Source organism: Mobula birostris, chromosome 11, assembly GCF_030028105.1.
Source record: "Mobula birostris isolate sMobBir1 chromosome 11, sMobBir1.hap1, whole genome shotgun sequence".
NCBI classification, from domain to species: Eukaryota; Metazoa; Chordata; class Chondrichthyes; order Myliobatiformes; family Myliobatidae; genus Mobula; species Mobula birostris.
The window spans coordinates 95,919,490-95,939,702 of NC_092380.1; the positions used below are offsets into that span (position 1 = coordinate 95,919,490).

At 38.8% G+C, this 20,213-nt stretch overlaps 1 protein-coding gene across 2 annotated transcripts in view; it reads right to left on the reverse strand.

Moving 5' to 3' along the window:
• gas2a (growth arrest-specific 2a) overlaps nucleotides 1-20,213 on the reverse strand; it is a 152,718-nt gene that overhangs the window by 116,588 nt on the left and 15,917 nt on the right. For both annotated transcript variants that reach the window (XM_072273176.1, XM_072273175.1), the window contains exon 3: nucleotides 11,930-12,051. In XM_072273176.1, coding sequence (XP_072129277.1) covers nucleotides 11,930-12,051 — 122 coding nt within the window. The remainder of the gene's footprint in view (nucleotides 1-11,929; nucleotides 12,052-20,213) is intronic.

Consider the following 20,213-nt stretch of genomic DNA (forward strand, 5'->3'; position numbering starts at 1 on the left):
CTAGGAACTTGAAGCTCTCAACCTTCTTGACTTTGGTGCTGTTGATGTAAACAGACACATGTGCACTACTCCCTTTCCTGTGTTCAATGACCAGCTCTTTTGTTTTGCTGATATTGCTTTCATGATAGTTGCTTTCATAACACATGCAATTTCTATCTTCTCCTTATACTATGGCTCATCATTATTTGAGGAGGTGTGTTGGCATGGATAGTGGATTGGTTAATCAATAGAAGGCAGAGAGTTGGTATAAATGGGTGTTTCTCCGGTTGGCAGTCAGTGGTGAGTGGGGTGCCGCAGGGTCAGTGCTGGGCCCGCAGCTGTTTACCATTTACATTGAAGATATGAAAGAGGGGACTGAGTGTAGCGTAGCAAAATTTGCTGATGACACTAAACTGAGTGGAAAAGCAAATTGTGCAGAGGATGTGGAGAGTCTGCAGAAGGATATAGATAGGTTAAGTGAGTGGGCCAAGGTCTGGCAGATGGAATACAATGTTGGTAGATGTGAGATCATCCACTTTGAAATGAATAATAGAAGAGCAGATTATTATCTAAATGGTAAAAGATTGCAGCATGCTGTTGTGCAGAGGGACTTGGGAGTGCTTGTTCATGAATTACAAAAAGCTGGCTTGCAGGTTTAACAGGTTATTAAGAAGGCAAATGGAACATTGGCTTTCATTGCTAGAAGGATTGAATTCAAGAGCAGGGAGAACATGCTGCAACTATACAGGGTACTGGTGAGGCCGCACCTGGGGTACTGTGTGCGGTTCTGGTCTCCGCACTTGAGGAAGGATATACTGGCTTTGGAGGCAGTGCAGAGGAGGTTCACCAGCTTGATTCCAGAGATGAAGGGGTTAACCTATGAGGAGAGATTGAGTCGCCTGGGACTATACTCTCTGGGGTTCAGAAGAATGAGAGGGGATCTTATGGAAACATACAAAATTTTGAAAGAGTTAGATAAGATAGAAGTAGGAAAGTTGTTTCCATTGGTAGGTGAGACTAGAACTAGGGAACATTGCCTCAAGATTCAGGGGAGAAGATTTAGGACGGAGATGAGGAGAAACTCTTTTTCCCAGAGAGTGGTGAATCTGTGGAATTCTCTGCCCCGGGAAGCAGTTGAGGCTTCCTCACTAAATATTTTTAAGAAACAGATAGGTTTTTACATAGTAAGGGAATTAAGGGTTGCGGAGAAAAGGGAGGTAAATAGAGCTGAGTTTACGGACAGATCAGCCATGAACTTTTCGAATGGTGGGGCAGGCTCGATGGGCCGGATGGCCTACTCCCGCTCCTATTTCTTATGTTCTTATTTGGCCCACTATGGTAGTGTCATCTGTAATTTTGTAGATTGGGTTACAGCAAAATCTGGTTAATCAGTTATGACTGTCTAAGGAATGAAGTAGGTGGCTAAGGACACAGCCTTGTGGGACACCAGTGTTGAGAATAATCATGGAAAAGGTGTTGGTGGCTGTCCTGCTGATCGTGGTTGGTCGGTCAAGAAGTCAGGGATCCAGTTGCAAGGGAAAGTGTTGAGTACCAGATCAGGGAGTGTAGAAATCAGCAATTATAGTATTGAAGTGCTGTAATCAGTGAACAATAGCTGAACATACAGTAGGCGTCTTCAAAATAAAATGTTCCTTCTGGGATATCTGTTGTGGTACAATTTTACAGCAGCAAAACATCTTCAATGAAACTGAAGAAATTCTGTGCCCAATGCTCCGCATCACATTAATACCCATTAATAATCAGAAAAATCAGGATCTGTATTCTATTTTCGCATGAGTATCAATAATAACTGCAAGCCCAAACGCAGTGATGGATGGGATACATGTGTACCTGAACTCATGTGTTTTAGCAACATTATTTTACAGCACCGAGCAGTGTTCAATGCGTGTTTTTTAAATCTCAGTCTAGACTAGAGAGATGGGGAAAATGGTTATAACATTGAAGTTACTCATGTTCAGGCATGGGAATTACTCCATATATATCCCTTTTTTGATATGATAAATTCAAACTTTTTTCCCTCATCCTCCTGCAACCTGGTATGGTCTCTGCTCATGCACCTCATCATGCTATCTGGCAAATGGAATGGCTCCTAATACATCCATATCTAGGAGAAACTGATTTATCCAAAAGCCTCAAGGTCAAGTCAAATTACTTTGGCAACTGACTGATTTTGACAAATGCTAGAGAGCACCAATACCTTTTAGGATTGCAGCAACAGCTGTTGGAAATCAATCAACAACCAGCATGGTTGGTGATCCCGTGAAATACCAATAGTGAGGTGGTTATTTCCTGTTACTAAGAACGTGTTCAGCTGTGTGAAAAAAATGAGTGACATTTGCTGGAACATTGACCTCCAATCTGTCAGAAATGCCAGATCAGCACTATTTTCTAAATGTATACTGTATGTAAAGATAGATGTCAGACAGAGGACATATAACAACTGGGCTAATTGGAAAATACCACATACGTAGTATCAGAGAATAATACAGCATAGAAATGGGCCCCCCAGCCCAAGTCATCTATGTTGACCTTGGTGCACAAGCTAGTCCCATCTTCTCATCTGTTTATCACCTCCTCCCTGGTTCCCCTTCTCCTTCTCTTTCTCCAATGGTCCACTTTTCTCTCCTATCAGATTTCTTTTTCTCAAGCCCTTTACCTTTCCCACCTACCTGGCTTCACCTATTACCTTCAAACCTGTCCTCCTTCCTCTTTCCTCACCTTTTTATTCTGGTGTCTTCCCCCTTCCTTTGTAGTCCTGCCTAATCTGCTGAGTTCCTCCAGCATCTTGTGTGTGTCGATCTAGATTTCCAGCATCTCAGGATCTCTTGTGTTTATGATTATCCAGTCTCAGATGCCCATGTTTGGCCCATATCCCTCTAAACCATGGGTTCCCAACCTTTTTATTATGCCACAGACCAATGCCATTAAACAAGGGTTTCATGGACCCCAGGTTGGGAACCCTTCTTCTAAACCTCTCCTACCCCTGCACTTATCCAAATGTCTTATCAATGTTATTATTGTACCTGCCTTAGACTCTTCCTCCGCCATCTAATTCCATAATTCCACAAGACCCTCAGCATGATGTTGCCTGCAGGTCCCTTTTAAATTATTCACCTCTCATCTTAAACTACAGGTATGTCTTTTAGTTTTTAATTCCCATACCCTGGGAAAAGGACCATATGCCTTCACCCTAATTATAACTTCAAGATCTCATTCACTGCCATAAAGTCACCTCTCAGTTTCCTACATTCCAAAGAATAAAGTTCAAACCTACCCAGCTTCTTCCTATTACTCAGGCCCTCAAGTACTGACAGCATCCTTGCAAATCTTCTCTGCACTCTTTCCAATTTTGTGATATATTTCCTGATAAAAGGGCAACCAGAACTGTACCAATTTTCTACTTCTTGTCATTGAGCCAATTATAAATCCAATTAGCTACCTCTTTCTGGATCCCATGCGATCAAACCTTCCAGACTAGTATGTCATACAGACCTTGTCAAAGGCATTACTAATGTCCATATGGACAACATCCATTGCCCTACCCTCATACATCACAACATTCACTACCTTGGCCTCATCTATCACATACTTTGATAAGATTTCAATAGTTTTCTTTCCACAACTAATTTTTCTTATTCAAAATGCTGGATTTTCAAATCATTTTTGAATTATTCTTGCCATACAACATATTTTAACTTGATATTTTTCTGTGCAAGCCTTAATTAAATAATGGTGAAGATTTTTAATATTGGAATCACAAAAATGTTCTACATCTCCAAAAATAATAAAATGTTAGAACTTGTAATGTTCTCTAAAGTGTACATATAAGCAATATGTGTGTGTATTGACAGCTAGAAATTGTTTTGCCATAAAAAAATAATCCACTAAAATAGTACTGAATGTTGGCCCCAGAGAATTCTGTACAAGTACACCTGGTCTAAGTGCCTTAAGAGAAATAAGTTGCATTTGTTTCTCTAAACTATAAGCGCAAGTGCTTTCATTAGTGTTGTATATCTGCAGAAGCTAACTAATGCTGACAGGTTTCCTGCCTCCTAAAGAAAGGTGATCACTGAATCCAACCACTGCTGTACATCACTGTTCAAAGTGGGAAACATTGCAATAATTATGTCAGCAAGATATGCCAACATGCATACTTTTTCTCAGTTAGATAATCTGCATCTGAAAGTTTTGCACCAGTCTACATTGGGGGACCAGTGGTGGAGTGGGTCATCTGCTTTAAATTGCTGAGCGTTAACATATTTGTTAACTGTCCTGGGCCCAGCACAAAGGCAATTGCAAGGAAGACACACCAGCATCTTTTCTTCCTTAGAAGATTAAGGAAGCTCAACATGTCAGACAACTCCTACTGAACTTCTAAGTATGTACAGTTGAAAGTTATCATCCTTCAAACTTTTAAAGACTTTGGAATGGTTCCTGCAGATTGGAAGGTAGCAAATGTGCCCCCCGCTAACAATGTAAGAGAGGAGAAAGAGAGGACACAGGAAATGATCAACCTGTTTCTCCAGACCATTGTTCATCAGTGCAGTTTTTAGTAAGTAACAAATTTACCATTATAAAACGTTCATAGAATTATCTCTTTGAATTACAGTTTGACTAATGTAACCTTTAAGGCCAAGACCAATGTTCAAAAATAGTGAAAATAAGTTAAGAGATTACACAAGAGAAACTATATCAGATTATTTCACTTTATTTTAATTTACTTTTTGCCATTATCACAAATCTATTTTTGATATCCCAAGGATGGGGCCTGGAAGACTAGCATGCCTTCAGTGTGCCGGATTTTCGTGGCTCTGAAAATGAGCTGATTCCAGACCAGTGCCCCGGACTGAGACGTCATGGGAAAACACAGAACACCGGATACAGTAGTTTGGCTGCTGGCTGCGTGTCCAGAGACCTGAGCTCTCTGAGAGCAGAGCTCGGGAAAAGCGACGCAACAGACTTTTAACATCGTAAATAAGCGAGTTGTTTGTTATGTCTCCCCTCTCACTGTGAAACGGGGACACCTCCTTTACCCTTATTAAGGAGAGAGAAAGCCTGTGGTATGTCAAATTACAGGGTGAACGAGTAGTCTATGGGGTACTGCAAGTCTGTCTTTATTGATACTTTACTGGGCGTTTGAGTGCTCAGTGGAGGGCATCGATGTCTTTTTTTGCTGGTGGGGGAGGGGGGTCTTTGCCTAGCTGCTGCTTGTGCATGGGGGGAGGGGCTTTGGGGTTCTATCGTTTAACTGTCATTCATTCTTTGGGGCACTCCTCTGTTTTCATGGTTGTTGGCAAAGAAAAAAGATTTTCAGGATGTATGTTGTATATATTTCTCTGATGTTACAATGACAATGTACCTATTGAATCTATATTGAAACATTACCCAGTATCTCTTTCCTCAGATGATGATGAATCTGTTGAGTTATATTTAGCACATAAATCCTGATATCAAGATACTTTAAAATTACAATAGACCACATCTGCCATCACAAGCACTACTGCTTCTACGGACACCAATACTCTTACACTTGTAGTCAGAACTTACATGCAGTTATCCATCCTTGATACATTTGAAATACATTAATACTCTTTCCTCTCTAGTAAGAGAAGATTGTATGCACCTGCTACCTGCAACTGCAAACTTAAAAATCTCCTGTGCACATAAACTTGGGTGATCTAAGTCAGCATAGGTTGATCAGTCTCTGAGGCTGGAGTACGTAGCCGCTTCCAACGAGTGGACAGTCGCAAGGTGGCGGGACCAAACGGCATCCCAGGGCAGGTACTCAGGATGTGCGCAGCACAACTGGCAGGTGTGTTTACAGACATTTTTAATATTTCCCTCTCTCAGAGTGCCCTCTGCTTCAAACCAGCCATCATTGTTCCTGTACCTAAAAAGACCAAGGTAACATGTCTGAACGGCTGGCATCCTGTCGCACTGACCTCAATAATAAGCAAATGCTTTGACAGGCTAGTCAAGGACAACATCTGCAGCATGCTACCACCCACACTGGACCCCTACAATTTGCCAACCAACCCAACCGATCGAAAGATGACTCAATAGCCACAGCTCTACAACACCATCCTTACACTTCTGGAGAAAGAAGATGCTTATGTGAGAATGCTGTTCTTGGACTACAGTTCAACATTCAACACTATTAATTCCCTCCAAGCTTGACAAGAAGCTCAGAGACCTCGACCTTCACCCTGCCTTGTGCAGATGGATCCGAGACTTCCTGTCAGATTGCCGGCAGGTGGTATGACAGGACTTCATTATATTTTAATTTACTTTTTGCCATTATCACAAATTTATTTTTGATATCCCAAGGATGTGGCCTGGAAGACCAGTGCGCCTTCAGTGTGCTGGAATTTTCATGGCTCGGGAAATGAGATGATTCAAGGCTGGTGCCCCTCTGACCTTCAACACAGGAGCCCCTGAAGGCTGTGTCCTAAGCCCCCTCCTTTACTCCCTGTATACCCATGACTGTCGCCACCCACAGCTCCAATCTGCTAATTAAATTTGCAGATGATTCTACGTTGATTGACCTTTATCTCAAGTAATAACAGGACAGCCTACAGAGAAGAAGTCATCACCCTGACATAGTGGTGTCAAGAAAACAACCTCTCCTTCAATGTCGCAAAAACAAAGGAGCTGGTTGTGGACTACAGAAGGAATGGAGACAGGCTCACCCCGATTGACATCAATGAATCTGGGGTTGAGAGGGTGAATAGCTTTTAAGATCCTTGGCATATGTATCACCAAGGCCCTCATGTGGTCTGTACATACCGATTGTAAAGTGAGAAAAGCACAACAACGCCAATTTCACCTCAGACAGTTACTCCAAGTGAGGCCTCAAAGGTGCTTTATAAAAGGGTCAACATTACATCCTTGCTTTTATATTTTAGTTCTCTCAAAATGAATACTAACATCAAATTTACCCTCCTCACCACTGAATCAGCCTACAAATTAACTTTTAGGAAAGCCTGCATGAGGATTCTCAAGTCCCTTTACACTTAAGATTTTGAAAATTTTCTCTCCATTTAGAAAATATTCTATGCTTCTATTTCTTCTACCAAAGTGCATGACCAGGCACTTCCCAACACTGTATTCCACATGCCACTTCTTTGCCCATTATCCTAATCTGTCTAAGTCCTTCAGTAGCCTCTCTGTTTCCACAAAGCTATCTGCCCTTCCACCTATCTTCATATCAGCCACAAACTTGACCACAAAGCCATCAATTCTGTCATCCAAATCACTGATTATATAACGCAAAAAGTGGTCCCAACACAGACCGCCATGGAATACCACTAGTCACCAGCAGCCAACCAGAAAGGGCTCCCTTTATTCCCACTCTTTGCCTCCTGCCAATCAGCTAATGCTCTATCCATGCTAGTATCTTTCCTGTAACACCATAGACTCTTAATTTGTTAAGCAGCCTCATGTGTGACACCTTGTCAAAGGCCTTCTGAAAATCCAAATGTACAACATCCACCGATTGTCCTTTGTCTATCCTGTTTGTTATTTCTTCCAAGAATTCCAACAGATCACGGTGTAGCATCTAATGGCAGTGGACTATTTCCATTGTAACACAGTTTAACCCATCCAGTATCTGAGAACTGCAACAGTTATTAGTTGGTCTGTAGCACTGGGACTCAAACTGACTTGTGATCAGAGCTGGTAGAATAAGGTAAACTAAATATTACTGGGCCTTTGAGATTTCAGACCTAGCCTCTTTTTATTCTCTTCATTCTCCTTCTACTCTTTTGTGGGAAAACAGGCAAGAACTATGTCTTCTTGATTGCCAACTTATGCTGTCAACAGAAAGTGGTGTATCCATAAATGTTGACTGCTGCTTAGCTGAAAAGCAAATCTTTCCTGGTGTCAAAAAAATTCTATACAATTGTCCATACTGATTGGTGTCAGTTTTAACATTTAAATGTGTAATAATCATCACACTAAGCAAACTGACATACAAATTATATTACTATCTAATTTTGTACAAATATGCACCTCTGTTGGGAAAAGGCAAATTGACTCTGTTATGTTTTCAATTGTTTAGAGATCAGAATTAAATTTCACTACACCAGTTGAGAAAATTACTTCACCAGATGGTGAGGGTAGATTGAGAAAGTAATGTCTTCACCACATGCAAGTTGTTGCCTGCATCAGAAAAGCAGTTTAAAAAGCAAGATTGGCTAAACTCTAAACAGTAAAACTGATCGTAGAATATTAACACATAAAACACAGAAATACTATTATGGTGTAACGTCCCTGTGCTCTAAGGCACAGAATGCCAAAACACAGATTTAAACATGTCATTTCCAATTCAGCATATTACTAATTTCCACCATGCCACCACAGACAGGCACAAAATAAAGACGGGAGTTTCCCAAAAGGAAGAAAAAATAAAGTCAAAGAAAAAGTCAATTCCTCTGGCATGCTTCTTCATAGGAACTAATCCAAGGTCTCGAACAAGATCACCTGCTTGAATTCTTGCTTGAAGGGGCACATTTAATAGAAATTCAAAAAGAGAAAACGTAGAAAAAATTGAAAATTAATCTACATACAAATACACATCTGATTATTTAAATGTAATGGAAAAACTAATTTTTTTAAGTATTTTCTTTTGTAATAAGTATAATGCATGTCCACAGGCAACTGGCCAGAAATTGGAAACACAAATGTCAAGCGCAATGATTGTCAGCACTACTCCACTAGAAATATTGCGAGTGAGAAATGCTGTGAAGTCTAATGCAAAGGTAGTAATTTGCATTGGTGAAAATATTTTTTGGCACTTTACATTTGGCATCACTTGAATGATATCTGGCTGAACAAAGATTAATGATGACAAAACGTATTTTTTTTGCACTATATCCCAGACAAAGGGTGGTTTAAAATAATCACTACCCCTAAAAATCTTATCAGTTTAATGTTACACAATCATTAACCATTCCATTAGTTTACACTGTACATTACTCAGTATATTCAGCAGAGCAAACAGAATTATTGCATAAATCTAATAAAGAACTATAAAAATATATAAAAGAAATTTCTGAATGCCAAAATATTCTTTGTAAAAGCACCGATAGTTTCACATTTGTTTGGTTGAATTGTCTGAGATACACGTATGTCTTCCGTAATTCTTTTGACCTTGACTACCAGTTTGTGTCTGACATGGCATATCCAAGATACTGCATGACTCTTAAGTCCTTAAGCTTTATTTATAACGGTACATCAAAAGTATCATTTTGATATGAAAAATAAAGTGATTTTATTTTATTTAACATTACACTTGTTCCTAATTTAGAGGAACTGGATTATATAGATCAATAAATAGTATAGTTTTCTGTGCAATGGTTATGCGATTCCTGGCAGCATTGATGCTTGAACTAACTTCTGGAAACGAATGTACCATATGGCTTCAGGCTATTATTTATAATTTAGTGCTATCTGTCCCTTCTTGCATTCAGAAGGGGAAGGCACCAAATCACACTGTACAATGACTATTGTGTCAATCATTGTACAGAAACTAACCGTGTAAGTCCTTGATGTAATTTCCAGCAAATCAATCCTCATGTTAATAGTACAGACTATTGTAAAAAGTAGAGTACAATGCACAAAAACACTGACATTATCGCAAGTATGCTGGGACCTTTGACTTCAAATGTTAACCTTATTCTCACCACAAGCTGCCAAGTTTCCAAATGTTTCTAACATGTTCTGCTGTACTCTGAAATTAAGGTGCAGCAAATTCCTAAAACATAGAACATAGAACATAGAATAGTACAGCACTATTCTATGTTCTATGTTCTATGTTTTAGGAATTTGCTGCACCTTAATTTACAGTACAGGGCCTTAAAGTACAGGCCCTTCGGCCCACAATATTCTGCCGACCCTCAAACCCTGCCTCCCATATAAGCCCCCACCTTAAATTCCTCCATATACCTGTCTAATAGTCTCTTAAACTTCACTAGTGTACCTGCCTCCACCACTGACTCAGGCAGTGCATTCCATGCACCAACCACTCTCTGAGTAAAAAACCTTCCTCTAATACCCCCCTTGAACTTCCTACCCCTTACCTTAAAGCCATGTCCTCTTGTATTGAGCAGTGGTGCCCTGGGGAAGAGGCGCTGGCTATCCACCCTATCTATTCATCTTATTATCTTGTATACCTCTATCATGTCTCCTCTCATCCTCCATCCCTCCAAAGAGTAAAGCCCTAGCTCCCTTAATCTCTGATCATAATGCATACTCTGTAAACCAGGCAGCATTCTGGTAAATCTCCTCTGTACCCTTTCCAATGCTTCCACATCCTTCCTATAGTGAGGCCACCGGAACTGGACACAGTACTCCAAGTGTGACCTAACCAGAGTTTTATAGAGCTGCATCATTACATCGCGACTCTTAAACTCTATCCCTCGACTTATGAAAGCTAACACCCCATAAGCTTTCTTAACTACCCTATCTACCTGTGAGGCAACTTTCAGGGATCTGTGGACATGTACCCCCAGATCCCTCTGCTCCTCCACACTACCAAGTATCCTGCCATTTACTTTGTACTCTGCCTTGGAGTTTGTCCTTCCAAAGTGTACCACCTCACACTTCTCAGGGCTGAACTCCATCTGCCACTTCTCAGCCCACTTCTGCATCCTATCAATGTCCCTCTGCAATGTTTGACAATCCTCTACACTATCTACAACACCACCAACCTTTGTGGCGTCTGCAAACTTGCCAACCCACCCTTCTACCCCCACATCCAGGTCGTTCATAAAAATCATGAAAAGTAGAGGTCCCAGAACAGATCTTTGTGGGACACCACTAGTCACAACCCTCCAATCTGAATGTACTCCCTCCACCACCACCCTCTGCCTTCTGTAGGCAAGCCAATTCTGAATCCACCTGGCCAAACTTCCCTGGATCCCATGCCTTCTTACTTTCTGAATAAGCCTACCATGTGGAACCTTGTCAAATGCCTTACTAAAATCCATATAGATCACATCCACTGCACTACCCTCATCTATATGCCTGGTCACCTCCTCAAGGAACTCTGTCAGGCTTGTTAGACACGATCTGCCCTTCACAAAGCCATGCTGACTGTCCCTGATCAGACCATGATTCCCTAAATGCCCAGAGATCCTATCTCTAAGAATCTTTTCCAACAGCTTTCCCACCACAGACATAAGGCTCACTGGTCTATAATTACCCGGACTATCCCTACTACCTTTTTTGAACAAGGGGACAACATTTGCCTCCCTCCAATCCTCAGGTACCATTCCCGTGGACAACGAGAACATAAAGATCCTAGCCAGAGGCTCAGCAATCTCTTCCCTCACCTCGTGGAGCAGCCTGGGGAATATTCCATCAGGACCCGGGGACTTACCCGTCCTAATGTATTTTAACAACTCCAACATCTCCTCTCCCTTAATATCAACATGCTCCAGAACATCAAACTCACTCATATTGTCCTCACCATCATCAAGTTCCCTCTCACTGGTGAATACCGAAGAGAAGTAAATACATGTAAATACATTTGGCAAATAAAGTTCATCCTTGATCTTATACAAAAGCTGAATTAATCTGGACTTCTTAAAAAGATAGTGATTGATTTGGAAGAGATGATGACGCCTACATGATTAAAATAATATTACAATAGTGTTATTTCAATTTTTGATCATTATCAGCTGGTTAAAACATAAAGGTAACACAAATGGCTGCACATGTCAGCCTTAGTGTTGCTTTGAACTGTTTATTTTTGAGTGCCCTTGTGACAGATACCCAATTGAAGTCCAGAACAAACAAATCTATTATCTAGAAACAACTTCTAATTTTAAACACAAATGACTAACCAAAATCACCAAACTCTCACTATCTCACTAAATAGTAAGAGTTTAGAAGTTAAAGGGTTCATTGTAACGGCTTTCATACATACCTTGGCTAATTTGTTTTCACTGTTGTTTTCTTTGAATTTTTCTTGTAATGTTTGTGCAAGCTGGCAGAGAAGTGCTCCATTATCCAACTTTTCCATAAAGCTTTCTGCAGTAATCTCTTTTCCTGTGAGAAAATAAAGTCAAGATAAAATAAGATGGCTAGTACATTCTGTTATATGCTAATATTTAATCTAATTATGATACATATTCTAATATTTACATTAGGTTAAACTATGTTGACAACTGTCCAGCAAATCTATTGGGAACTGTGAACAAGTCGACTGAGCGTTCTCAATTTCTATATCTGGGCATGCTATAATTTATTATCAGTACTTATTTTCAATTAAATTCATTATTTCAATTGAAACATTTTTTAAGTTTTGAAATTAAACAATTTCAACTGTCTCTTTTAAAAGGCTTTAAGAGTTCAATTGCTTCATACACCCCATTTCATGTGGGGTACCCTCAGAACAGCAGTTATTAGGCTCTTGTGAGCAATGTAGCCTCCAAATGATTGTGCAACCACAGATTTAGCTCGTAGTGAGGTAAAAAGATTGGATTGAGTGAGATATAGTTCATCATTACAAACATAATTGTAAAATGATTTTTTTTAATATTTTCAATTGTTTGCTTGAGATTTCGATGTTTAGATAGAGTAATAATGGTTTTAATATTCCACATGGCAGTTAATATAACATTATTACAGCACCAGTGACCCAGGTTCAATTCCTGCTGCTGTTTTTAAGGAGTCTATGTTGTCCCCATGACCTAGTGGGTTTCCTCCGGGTGCTCCAGTTTCCTCCTACTTGCAAAGATGTAGGCTAATTGTTCACATGTGTGTAATTGGGCAGTGTGGGCCTGTTGGGCTGGGAGGGCCTGTTACTATGCTGTATCTCTAAATAAAAAATAATAAATGAAATGTATTATTCCAAATTAAGCAATTAAAGATCCACTTATGGAAAGCAGAAGATGAAAGTCGACACCATGCAATATTCTCAACCTTGGGATGAGAAAGAATTCTTTTAATCCAATATTTCTTCCTGATGATCTCTGAAGAATATTTAGTGTCTGTTATATTTTTTGCTTAATACTATTTTTTTGCAAATTATCATCATATTATTCATTTCATTGTACTTCAGAATATTTCATTCCCAAGTTAATAGTTCTCTTACTATTTATGATCTCAGTTTGTGAAATAGTTTTACAATCTAGACCTTGCCAATGCCTGGTATATTGATTGCAATTATATACTCATTCTAACTTTGCCTGAGGTGATTATCCACTAGTTTCCATTCTATTATCAACTTTTCTCAAATAGCTGATATGGATCTACTTCCATCCAACCTTTGCCATTCCAGATTGCCATTGCCCTCAAGAACTGAGTCCTGTCTTCACAATCACACTTCTGTATCTTCAACTCTGGAGTTCTTTTCAATAACTCTCTGCCATACCTCCTCCTTTCCAGCTTTCAAAGGGCCTGTGAATACTTACTTCTTCTCTTTTGGTCCTACTTCTCACCTCTATTTCTGACAAAGCTTCTTCATTGCATTTGGCACTGATTTCATACTCAGATTTATAAACTATGCCTCCTAAAGTCATAGTGCCAACTTTAAAAGAGCATATGCAAAGTTTCCTGATAATTACCATCTATGGTGTTTCCTCATTATGGCATCAGAGCTCTTCCGTGGTGCACAGAAACTGGAAGAATCAATTAAATTGAGACAGCTAAGGAACAGAAGTCAGCCACTGGGCCCCTCAGTGAAATATACGCTGCTGGAGGAACTCAGTGAGTTAGGCATCACCTGTAGAGGGAAATGGACTGTCACTATTTCAGTTTGAGATCCTTCACCTGGACTGCCACTAGTCCTGATGAAGGGTCTCGGCCCAAAACATTCATTTCTATAGATGCTGATTGATCCTCCAGCATTTTGTGTGTTGCTCTTCATATACTCTTTCTTCTTCTTCATCACCATCAAACCAGGTGACCTGTCTGGTTGTTATGACGAAGATATATCAGCATCAGGCCTAGCAGCATCATTAGCCAAGTTAATCCAGTTCATAAACATTGACATATTTTTATCAACTGTCCAAAATATCTTCAGTATACATAAAGCAGGACAGAAGCAACCTGGCTAATTAATATCTTACCCAACTTTGGATCATTCATAGAGAGATGAAGGTTGGCAGCAGCACTATCATATACACACAGTGGCCACTTTATTAGGTACACCTGTACACCAGCTCATTAATGCAAATAATTAACCAGCCAATCATGTAGCAGCAACTCAATTCATAAAAGCATGCAGACATGGTCAAGAGGTTCAGTTGTTGTTCAGATCAAACATCAGAATGGGAAGGAAATGTGATCTTTGTCCATTGAATGATTTCTGATGCCAGACAGGGTGGTTTGAGCATCTCAGAAACTGCTGATCTCCTGGGATTTTCATACACAGTTGTCTCTAGAGTTTACAGAGAATAGTGTGAAAAAAATACAACATCTAGTGAGCGGCAGTTCTGTGGGTGTAAACGCCTTGTTAATGAGAGAGGTCAGAGAAGAATGGCCAGACTGGTTCAAGATGGCAGGAAGGTAAAGGTAACACAAATAACCAAGTATTAGACTAGTGGCATGCAGAGGAGCATAGCTGAATGCACAGCAATTCAAACCTTGAAGCAGATGGGATACAGCAGCAGAAGAACATGAACATATGCTCAGGGCCATTTTTATTAGGTACAAGAGGTCACCAATGAAGTGGCCACTGTGTGTAAAAACTACCATAATCTGATTACCAATGCTCAGCTGTATTCCTCGAGGATTAAATGATTCCAGGCCTCCTCACTGACTGGGTCACAAGGCTCCAAAGGTGCAAATGATGAGGGTGTCCACTTGTGACATCTAATCAACAACTGACAAAATTTGGCATCACAAAATCCTAGTAAAATTAATATCAGTGGGGATCAAGAAATAACTCTGTAGTGTTTGGAATCATCCTTGGCAAAAAAGAGAATACGCTTAATTGTTGAAGGCTATTTGGTAGTCCTGATCATTCAGATGACAATGAATTACTCTCCATCTTAAGTTCAGAACAGGGGTTGTGCGTAAATCATTGAACTTTATTCTGTCATTATCTTACAAAACAGTCCAATGCTGCATATCCAATTAAAGTGCAAATAACATTCATGATACATAATCTAGTATTGACTTTCAAAGGCTTTACCATTATCATATCATCAGCAACATCCTTATGGTCACCACTAACTATAAATTCAGCTAACTCAAGCACATAACTCAGCAGGTCATAAGAGAAGCTATAGTATGACAACTCTACCTCCCCACTTCCTCCAATCTTCTACTTTTGGGCACTTATCAGAGGTCGTGATATATTCTCCATTTGCTTCATTGGGTATGACTACAATATATATGAGAAAGAAAAACAAATATTTCTAACACCTTCAAAGTCCCTTATAGAACTTTATAGCCAACAAAATGTTTTTGACTCCTATTAGTGTTGTACATGAATGAGGAAGCCAATGTAAACAGAGCATGCTCCCAGAGAAAGCCAGGTTAAGCACTATACAGGTGACCTGGAATAATTCCCCAACTTTCTCAAAATGCTCTTAATTTCAGCTGAGAAAATAGACAGGACTAGGTTTAATGCTTCATCCAGTAATGCAGCAATATCTTCAATATGGCTCTAGGATGCCAGTTTACATTATTGTTCTCAAAACTTTGATATGACCCTAAACTCAACAATGTTCAATTTATAGCCAAAAATCCCATCAAATAAACCAAAGCTGATACAAATAATAATCCAGACATGATCCATTTCATTGATTATCCACTGGAAGAATGAATAATCCATTCTATTAATGCCTTGCTTGGTTATCTAAACATTTAGCTCTGCAGAAAAAGTTTATTTTTGAAGATCAAGACCTCAGACATGGCAAAAATAAACTTCATGATCTACCAGGCATCTGTGATTTCTCCCCTCCTACATGCATATGAGAAGAATATTTTAATAATAGTTAAAGAAAACATACCTGGAATGCTTTCCTTACTTAGGTTTAAACCAATTCAAGCGTCATTGTTTTCTGGAATAGGGCTAATTTAGAACATTATAAAAATGAAGTAACTCCAAAGGTGAATATCTCCCCTCACAAATCTCCCTTTGTTCTATTTTCTCACAAGTTTCCTCTTAGAAATTAATATTAAAGTTAAATGAAAAGTATTAGAAATTATTGGATTAGATCTTCTTTGTCTAAACTATGAATGAGTACAACTGCTCTTTTACAAACATATGACTTAGACCGTAAGACATACAAGCAGAATTAGACTATTCAGCTCATCGAGTCTGCTCTGCCATTTGATTGTAGCTGATTTACTTTCCCTCTCAACTCCATTCACTTGCCTTCTACTCAAAACCTTTGACATCCTTATTAATCAAGAACTTATCAATCTCTGCTTTAAAAATACCCAATCACTCAGCCTCAACAGCCACCTTTCAAAATTCAAAGTAAATTTATTACCAATGTACATACAAGTCATTATATACTACATTGAGATTAATATTCTTGCGAGCATTCACAGCAAATACAAAGAAACATTATAGAATCAATGAAAACCTGCACACAATAAAGACAAACAACCAATGTGCAAGACCATAAATTATGCAAATATTTAAAAAAAGAGAAAATAATAAATAAATAAATAAATAAATATTGAGGACAGAAGTTGTGGAGGCCTTAAAAGTGAGTCCATAGATTGTGGATTTAATTCAGTGTTGGGGTAAGTGAAGTTACCCTCCCCCAGTTCAAGAGCCTGATGGTTGGAGGGTAATAACAGTTCCTAAACCTGATGGTATGAGACTTGAGGCCCTTCATGACGGCAGCAGCGAGAAGAGAAGATGACACGGGCGGTGGATGTCCTTGATGATGGATGCTGCTTTCCTGCGACAGCATTCTGAGTAAATATGCTCAATGGAGGGCTCTACCTGTGATGGACTAGGCTGTATCTGCTAGTTTTTGTAGGTCTTTTCATTCAAGGGCATTGGTGTTCCCATACTAGGTCTTAATGCAATCAGTCAGTATACTCTCCACCACTAATCTATAGAAAATTGTCGGAGTTTTAGATGACATGTGGAGGCACTGTCATGCCTTCTTTGTAATGGCACTTACATGCAAGACCCAGAACAGATCTTCTGAAATGATAATGCCAAGGAATTTAAAGTTGCTGATCTTCTCCATGTCTAAATCCCTGATGAGGACTGGCTCATGGACCTCCAGTTTCCTCCTCCTGTAATCAATAATCAGCTCTTTGCTTCAATAAATTATGGTTTACCCAAATACTTTCTGCATTCCCATCTATCTGCTGTAACATTCACCCCTTGCTTTTCAAGGAACCTGCCTTGAAAACGTTTAACAAGTTTGCTTCCATTCTTTGAAGAAGAGAATTCCCCAGAGAAATAACTTTGTCTCATACCACAGTACCTCATGAGTTGATCCAGTCCCATATCATTCTTCAAAGCTTTAGTGGAATCAATGCTAGCCTCTCCGATCTTTCTTCATAAGGCAACCTGCCCATTTCAGCTATTAGTCTAGTAAATATTCCCTGAACCACTTCCAATGTATTAATATCCTTTCTTTAATAAAATGAGAAGTACTGTAAATAGTACACTCAATGTGGTTTTATCCATGTCCTCTATGAATGAAATACAACCTACTTTTTGGATTCAGTTCACCTAATAAATGAAAAAGCATGGTCATTCACAATTACATACGATGCTACATAAATAAATTGATCATATTTACATCACACATACTGATTATGTTTATACCAATATACATTTGTATTTATGCAAAGTAACAACAGTCATGGTATTCATCTGTTATTTGCACATTTTGTAAATAAATGTTTTTATAATATATTACCAAAGCTATTTTAGTTTTGCAATTTGCTAATAAAGTCAAAGCTGCATGGATCCTGTTTTTAACAAGTCAAAGTGTTTCAACTCCAGTTTCACTGAAGTTCAAAGTTAAGATGACAATACTCAACTCTTTTTAAAAATAGTCTTTATGAATTATGTACATGCAGGAAGAAAGTGACAAAACTTGTTAGTGGTAAACCTCTATTGGCCCCATGCTGTTAAAAAAATTATGAACACCTTTAGCAATATTTCATTTTCCATTGAGGAAAAACAAAACTACCTGATGAATCTATAATGGTTTAAGCTGATTAGATTTGTAAAATTTCAATAAAAACAATAATTGTTTTCAAATATTTTTAAACAGGATAAAGGTTCGTTAAAAAGGAAAATGCAATTTTATGTATTCCAACTTGCTGAAAATTAAAATTTAATTGATTTCCTTTAGTTGCATAAAATATTTACTATGAGACTACACAGCAAAAATAAAATTTCTCATACTGAATAAGTGCATTCCTCATTGCACATTTTTGGATTCTCTTTCAAGTCCAATGCCAACGCAAACACTGCCGAGAAATAGAAGTAATAAATTTTAACATTTGGGCCTATTAAAATGTCACTTCTACTACGTTGACGTCATCAAATACTTTGCAACTCTTTGTTTTTCCATACTTTCATAGATAATTTCAGGATACCTCAACTTTTAAATTAATAATTTTAGTTATTTTACAAGCATTAAAGTTTCACTTGCTTATCTGTGTTTAACTAACCAGCCTTGAGCTGGCTTCCTGCCTTTCCCATCTGTAGCCAATGAAAAATTTATAAAGTGTCAACTTTCAGCTGCCTGCAATCCATTCCTGCAAAAGGTAATACCCTTGATTTTTAAAAAATGCTTTTCTTCATCAAATATAATCAAATGATAGTCAGTTCAAACTAAAAATCAAACTGAAAATGTATTCATGTGTCAATTAATAGAATTTATGTCATAGCATTACGCTCACATGCTCTACTTATCATAACATTACATAATTCATGCCACACTTTTATATAAAGTGTAAAATAATTGGTTCAAAAAATAGATATTTATGTCTTAATATAGCTGTTGGCTAGTTATGAGCTCCTTCTTCAGCACTCAGTTATATTCACTTACAAGGGGTGATTGATAAGTTCATGGCCTAAGGCAAAAGGAGTCAATTTTAGAAAACCTAGCACATTTATTTTTCAACATAGTCCCCTCCTACATGTGCACAGTTAGTCCAACGGTCATGGAGCATACAGATCCCTACTTTGTAGAAGTGGTCCACAGCAGGGGTGATTGATAAGTTCATGGCCTAAGGTAGAAGGAGATGAGTTATTAACTCCAAACTTTCTGCATTATCACTCAAAGAGTTGAACTGCACGTGCATGTAACGAGTGCGTCTTGGACCTCTAGGTGGTCCATAGAAGGGGTGATTGATAAGTTTGTGGCCTAAAGTAGAGGGAGATGTGTTATTCAGCTCTCGTTAGCCAGAGGGTGGTGAATCTATGGAATTTGTTGCAACGGGTGGCAGTGGAGGCCAAGTCATTGGGTGTACTTAAGGCAGAGACTGATAGGTATCTGAGTAGCCAGGACATCAAAGGTTATGGCGAGAAGGAGTGGGACTAAATGGGAGAATAGATCAACTCATGATAAAATAGCGGAGCAGACTCGGTGGGCCAAATGGCTGATTTCTGCTCCTTTGTCTTATGGTCTTAGATGTCTAAGAGAATACAGGGTTATGTTGGACAGAACAATGATGGAAAGAATTTGAGGAAGACACAAATGTCTGCGTGGACTTATTGTGCTGAATAGTCTATTTTTTAGCCTATGAATATTATAAAAATCCAGTACATTACATCTTACTTCAAATATCCTTCATCTTGTTGAGTCAAACTCAACAAAATAATTGACTTACATAAACATGCCCTCAAGATTCAGAATGATATAGCATGTTATATAATGTCGACTTAGAGGGAACATTCACTAAACCACCAAGTAAACTGGAATACACCTAATCATCGACATTAGGCTGCCTGGGATTTGAACAAATTAGTTATAGACGCAGAATTATTTCAATAATAGGACTCAAACTGTACTTAAGACTAGAACTAGTATGAAAGCCATCTGAAATTAACAAGACTAGGTATTAAAAGATGATGTAAAATCAATCTTGTTATTGGTTGCACATGGGGGCTAAGCAAATAGTGAAGACATACATGTTATGATGTGTGATTAACTCATACCCATTTAATCAAGTACAAAGATAACACAATTCAACATCTGGGCAATACTAAAGGCAGCACTAGCTACTTGGTCTCATTTTGAAGCCACACTCGTCTATCAGAACGG